This window comes from Eurypyga helias, unplaced genomic scaffold (genome assembly GCF_000690775.1).
Source record: "Eurypyga helias isolate BGI_N326 unplaced genomic scaffold, ASM69077v1 scaffold19944, whole genome shotgun sequence".
NCBI lineage: Eukaryota > Metazoa > Chordata > Aves > Eurypygiformes > Eurypygidae > Eurypyga > Eurypyga helias.
Window position 1 is genome coordinate 1 of NW_010247048.1, and position 6,201 is coordinate 6,201.

General features: G+C 56.5%; 1 protein-coding gene across 1 annotated transcript in view; it reads left to right on the plus strand.

Annotated features, from left to right (window-relative positions):
• Nucleotides 1-321: 321 nt before the first annotated feature.
• BLM (Bloom syndrome, RecQ helicase-like) overlaps nucleotides 322-6,201 on the plus strand; it is a gene marked incomplete at both ends in the record, with an annotated part of 6,216 nt that continues 336 nt past the window's right edge. Inside the window, 8 exons of the mRNA XM_010150625.1 lie at nucleotides 322-428; nucleotides 1,184-1,344; nucleotides 1,589-1,784; nucleotides 2,193-2,383; nucleotides 3,336-3,483; nucleotides 3,824-4,023; nucleotides 4,735-4,927; nucleotides 5,260-5,382. Coding sequence (XP_010148927.1) covers nucleotides 322-428; nucleotides 1,184-1,344; nucleotides 1,589-1,784; nucleotides 2,193-2,383; nucleotides 3,336-3,483; nucleotides 3,824-4,023; nucleotides 4,735-4,927; nucleotides 5,260-5,382 — 1,319 coding nt within the window. The remainder of the gene's footprint in view (nucleotides 429-1,183; nucleotides 1,345-1,588; nucleotides 1,785-2,192; nucleotides 2,384-3,335; nucleotides 3,484-3,823; nucleotides 4,024-4,734; nucleotides 4,928-5,259; nucleotides 5,383-6,201) is intronic.

Sequence of the window (6,201 nt, forward strand, 5' to 3'; positions counted from 1 at the left end):
CAGGGCTGTTCCCCATCCATTCCCCACCCAGATTGTCCTTGTGCTGGGATTGCCCCAACCCAGGTGCAGGACCTTGCCCTTGGCCTGGTTGAACTCCCTGAGGTTGGCACAGTCCCACCTCTCCAGCCTGTCCAGGTCCCTCTGGATGTGAAGTTTTCTGTGTCGCTGACAAAAGGTGCGAGTTGTATTTTGGGACGGTGGTTCCTCTGCAGGTAGCGCAGGACGCGTAGCAGTTAGCTGACTTTGGGGCGGCGCCTGGCTTGCTGGCGGGGTTACTGCACCCACAGAGCTGACGAGCACCCGTGACCTGTCCTGTTCCAGGTTCACCATGAGCTTCAACAGGCATAACTTGAAATACGACGTGTTGCCCAAGAAGCCCAAGAAGGTGGCGCTGGATTGCTTGGAATGGATTAAGAAGTACCATCCGCGTGAGTGCTGAGCAGCACAGGCTGCCTGCCTTTCTGTGAATCCCCTTAAGGCAGGAAAGGCTTTTAGCGCGCTGTAAACCCCCCGCACCTGCGCCTCTCTGTGATGGCTGGCAGATTTATGAGGAAAACAAGTTGGAGGCCAAATGATACTGATAACAGGAGTTGGGGTTCTGGGCACCGTGGAGGTAAGAGGCCAAGTTAAGATGGAGAGGTGCCTTGGGGTAATGCCCTTGAGCGATCTTCCTGGAGGCTGCCAGGCCTAGCGCCGTGTCTTGGGAGCATAAAGGTCACCTGGAACCTGCACTGCTTTAATTTAATTCGGTTGCTCTGCTTATCTGTGCTTGCCCTTGGAGATCTCTTCAGAGATTCCCATCTTTACGGGCTTGCTTCTGGGGTCCTGCAGCTCCTGCTGCCGGAAGCTGGCTACGCCGAGCTGCCTCCGCAGCTCCTCCAGCACTCTAACCCGTGGGCTTAAGCTGCGCTAGCCCTTGGTTTATCTACTCCTTTATTCGTGTGCTGGAAGCCCCGACTGCCCAGTGCTGAGCAGGAATACTTGTCTTGGTTCCACCTCACCAGAAAAGCAGGAAGTTGGGTGAGGAGGCACTAGCAAAAGGATCTGACAGGAATAAAATTGCTGTTCTTTCTCCCTGTGCCACGGCTGCCGTGCAGTGAGCGGATTGACAGGTCTGACTGGTTAACGAGGGAAAGGGAGTAAAGCTGTGTGCTGGCACAGACCCTTTTTTGTACATTTGCAGATGACTCTGGGATAATTTACTGCCTTTCACGCCACGAATGTGACACGACAGCGGCCGTTCTGCAGAAGGAAGGCCTTGCTGCTCTGGCCTACCATGCCGGCCTCACCGACGCCAACAGAGATCTCGTGCAAAAGAAGTGGATTAATCAAGAGGGATGCCAGGTGAAAGAAAAGGAGCTGGGGGAAAGGCAGCTCTAGGCACGCTGCTGAACTGTGTGTGGAGGCTCAAGCTTGCAGGCTTCCCGCTGTCTGGAAGGAGAGGGCCGTTGGCTGTTTCCTGCTCATCTTGCAGGGTTACGGCTGGAACTCGGGGCTCTGTGCAGTGCTCCCCACTGCCTGGTCTGGGTGCAGGGTGCTGCGCGGGTGACTCTTGGCTCTGCGTAACCGGTGGTTGTTTCCTTCCCAGGTTATATGCGCAACGATTGCCTTTGGAATGGGAATTGATAAACCTGACGTGCGCTACGTTATCCACGCTTCTCTCCCTAAATCCGTGGAAGGCTACTACCAGGAGTCTGGCAGAGCTGGGCGAGACGGCGAAATGTCTCACTGTCTGCTCTTCTACAGCTACAGTGACGTCACCAGGCTGAGGAGGCTGATACTGAGTGAGTGCCCATGTTTGCCACCCAGGGAGACGGTACCCGAGAGGTGACTTGGGCACCGGTCCCTGTTCCGCTCAGAGCGCGGCGTTTTGCATGCGGACGTGCCGAGTGTAGCCTGGCGCTGCCGGGACGGGGGCACTGTGCGTCTGCGTTTCCGTCACCGCAATGGTTTCTGTGACAAAACGTTTCTCTTGCTTAGTTCTAGTCAAAAACGTTTTCATATCCAGTCATTCTGGTCATCTTTCCCTGCTCCGTTCCTTAAAACTCCAGAGGTCAGATGTGTCCCGGGTTGGTTCTGTACTAGCCTGCTGCGTCGGCCTTAGCAGGAGGGGGCGTGGGGTGTCTGCCCGACCGCAGCTCCGCGGGCAGGGGGGAGGCTGAACACCCACGGCTGAATTCATGGCGTTGCAGTGGAGAAGGACGGGAACAGTCACACGCGGCAGACCCACTTCAACAACCTGTACAGCATGGTTCACTACTGCGAGAACGTCGTGGACTGCCGGAGAATTCAGCTTTTGGCCTACTTTGGGGAAACCAACTTCAACCCCACCTTCTGTAAAGATCACCCGGAAGTCACCTGCGATAACTGCAGCAGAAAGAAGGTGAAAACCAGCGTTTTATTTACACTTAAACTGGTTTTGCATTTAGCTGCATTAAGTGATGGTTATGTGACCCTTGGGAAAGCAGATGGAGAAAGTGCCTACGGTGTCTTCTGTTTCTGCGATGCGGGATGCTTTGAGCTTTATTCCCGGGGGGGTTACACGTGGACAGGACACTCCTGTTTCTGTCGGAGGACTAGCATCAGGATGGCTCTGAGTGTTGATTGCTTTGGCTGCAGTGCTTAGAGGAGGGGGGGTGGGGAAATCCCGTAACGGCCTCCAGGGGTTTCCAAGGCAGCTCTGTGCGGCCAGGCCGGCGCGGGCGGCTCCTTAGGAGGTGTGCACCGCTCGAGGCGGCCCAAGCGAGGGTCTGAGCATCAGGTTTGAAGCAAGCTTGTTAGTGGCATCACCAGGGGTAGAAGAAGTGACGCTGAACCAGGCGGGGAGGGGTTACTGTGCCCCGCAGCCCAGCTGGGTTTTACACCTGGCCATACGGCTTCTCAGTCCTGCGGTCAAAGCGTTAGCTGACGCAGCTCTGGCCGTAACAAATCCACTAACAAGGGTGGGTTCAGCCCAATCTTCTCGTTCTCGGTGTGTGTTGGAAGCTGAGCTCCAGTGCCTGGCCACAGAGTAGCCCTGGGAGTGCCCTCCCGCTGGTTGGCCTTGGTTACCGGTGCCTGCGTGGCATCTGCACGTCGCGCTCCGAAGGTGACGCGGCAGAGGTGCTGTGCAGTCAGCTGGCGTGTGTTCCGGGGGTTGTCGGGCTGTTGTCAAACCCCGGCCCTGTTCTGTATCACTGTGGATGTACCAGCGGGGAAACAGCTGTTTCTGTGTTTGGGACAACACGAGTTGGTGACTGGGAAAAGCTCGGGAGTTAACCCCAAGGCTGCCGGTAGCCGCTTGCGTTAGGCCAGGCCCACGTGGCGTTGTTCCCTGACCGAGCCTGTCTGGACAGGACTACAAGTCAAGGAACGTGACGGACGACGTGAAGAGCATTATAGGATTCGTAGGAGAGCACTGTGGGCAGAGGGGCAGAGCACACGCCAAGAGAAACCTGAGCGCTGGCAGATACACCTTGAACATGATGGTAGACATTTTCCTGGGTAAGTGCTGCCCGCCTGCGGGGAGCCCCTCGCCCGACGGGGCCGGGGTCTGCACCGTGCTGCCGCGGTTTCAGGCCAGATACATCTTGTGAAATCGTTCTTCCCAGGAATCTCTGGGAGGTACATGTTCCAAAATACTTGAGGCTGACGCTTTAATCCGTTGCAGGTTGCTATAGCGACATTAGATTTCGGGGGGTGCTTGGGGTTTCTGGTCCTTACCTGCATTTTTATGTGCAGAGAGTATGGAATCCCCTTGAGATTCTTCCTCTGGTCTGTAAGTACACGTACACGTCCGCAGGCCTCCTGACTGCGGGCCGCTCCTGGGATTTCTGTTGCGCAGGTTCAAAGAGTGCCAAGATTCAGTCCGGAATCTTCGGGAAGGGAGCTGCCTACTCGAGGCACAATGTCGAGAGGCTCTTCAGGAAGCTGGTGCTGGACAAGGTTCTGGATGAAGACCTGTACATCACGGCTAACGACCAAGCGGTAGCCTACGTTGTCCTGGGTGAGAAGGCTCAGGCTGTGCTGGATGGATCACTGCAGGTGTGTAGCTCTGGTTTTACTGTTGTAAGAAACGTGCTGTGCGTTTCGGGTAGCAGATACCCCGGGATTGGTTCACCATGGCTTTCCCACCAGCTGCAGCACGGCAGCTGCCCCCTAGCAGAGGCGGGGAACAGAATCCAACAGGCAGGATTTCCAGTCCAGGACTTTAATAATAACAGGGAGGCCAAGGGTGAGTTCGAGGGGATTGGAGAGGATCCAATCTCACTCCTCTTCCCCAGCCATCTGATTCCAGCCTGATGGGAAAGGGAAGTTGGCCAGCAGAGAAAAAGGCACAGCACCACCTTCTCCTGCGTTTTCTGCCCCGTTTTTTCCGTACTAGTGAGCTGCGGGAGACGCACCTCGAGCAGGTCGTGGACCCAGGCCCGGGGTCCCTCGAGGCGGCGTCTCCGCTGCGTCAGTGCTGTGTTTGGAGACCGAGTGCCCTCTGCTTGGAGCTGGCTGCGAGCTGGGCTCTCGGGAGTTCTTTCCCTGTGTGGTGTAAACTCTGCTGCCTCTTGTAAAAGCAATTTAGGGGCGGTTGAGTAGCTTTTTTTTCTAATTTAACAAGTGTCCACTGCATAGGTGGCCTTCTTTGGTAGATCAAAGAGCACTTCTGGCCTCCATCCCTGTTTTCCGGCCTATCGGTCGGTGCTCTGAGGAGGGCTCCGCGCAGCTCCCCTGCGGCTGTGACACGTTGGCTTATCCTGACAGGTGGAGTTTCATGAAACGGAGAATGCCAGCGCCATCCGAAAGCAGAGGGCTTCCGTGGGAAAAATGTCCCAGCGGGAAGAGATGGTCAGGAAGTGCCTCGGGGAACTCACTGACATCTGCAAAACACTCGGGAAGGTCTTCGACGTGCACTACTTCAACATTTTCAGTACTTCAACGCTGAAGAAAATAGCAGGTAGCGGCTTTTCCCTGCACGGGGCGTGGGTTGGCTGTGGGCACAACTGCAGCCTTGGCTGACAATCGGCCGCCCCTACCATGTGCGGGGACCTACCGTGTGCGGGGCCGCGCGAGCCCTGCGGAAGGAGCTGCGGACTGCGTGCCGGCAGTCCCGTGGGGGTACAGGAGCAACCGCAGGGTTGTCAGGGGGAGAGCGTGCCGCTTGGGTGCCCACCAGCCGGATCTGGGTGCTGCCCCTTCCACAGGGGCTTCGCACAGGGCTGTATTTCCTCCCGAGCGCTCTGCCTCGGGCTCGTTCGTTGTGTCTGAAGGCGCTTTGTCACCTTACAGAAACGCTGTCCTCCGACGTGGAGGTTTTACTGCAGATTGATGGCGTCACGGAAGACAAGCTGGAAAAGTACGGTGCAGAAATCATGAAAGTGATGGAGAAGTACTCCGAATGGGCCGCACCAGGTTCGGCTCCTTCCTTCCTAAGCGTGTGCTTTCCTCGGGAGTCCCCTCTCCTCTGTCGGAACTTTCACGCCAAAGTTGCCTTGTTTTAGCTGCAAATAACCAATTCCTGCAGGTCGGTGGTTCCAAAGAGAGCAGCTGCACGTGTTGGGGACACACAAGGGCTTGGCTGCCTTTCTCTAGTCTGATTTGGTGTATCTGAACGGCTGAGGAGAACGAGAACTAAGCAGACTGCTCTCTCCCAGCATGTTAGTTATTGGGATTTATGGAATATGCTTTGTTACAGTGAGAATCCTGACCTTAAGGTTGAAGGTCTTGCACCTCCGGGGTGGTTTTACACCCGCCTGCGCTACGTATGGGGCAGCATAGCCCGGCAGGTGGTCAGTAACCACGGCCCCTTACCCTCCGTGCTGACCGCCGTCAGCAGGCTGGGGGTGGGCGGGCGCTCACAACGGCGGCGTTTGGCAGTGCCGGTGCGTGCCCTGAGCTGGCACACAGTTCAGTGCAGAGCTGAGAATTGGCAAGTCTGGTAACCACTGAGCGTGGCAGGCAGCCCCCCGTGATGGTGAGAAGGAGCTCTCGGCACCTTCCAGCGTCCCCCGGCGCCGCTCGGCGAACAAGTGCTGTCCGTGACTGCAGGAATTCCAGACTGTCCGTAACTCTCTCCAGCAGACGTGGGGAAGAGTGTACAGGCAGAAAGCCCAGTGTTAGCAAAACAGTTTCGACAAGATCCCAAGCTGGAGATAATAGGCCTGGCCAGTGTTCCTGTAGTGAGATAAAGCAAGGACAGGAGGCTGGTTTGGGTCACGGCAGCCTAGGAAA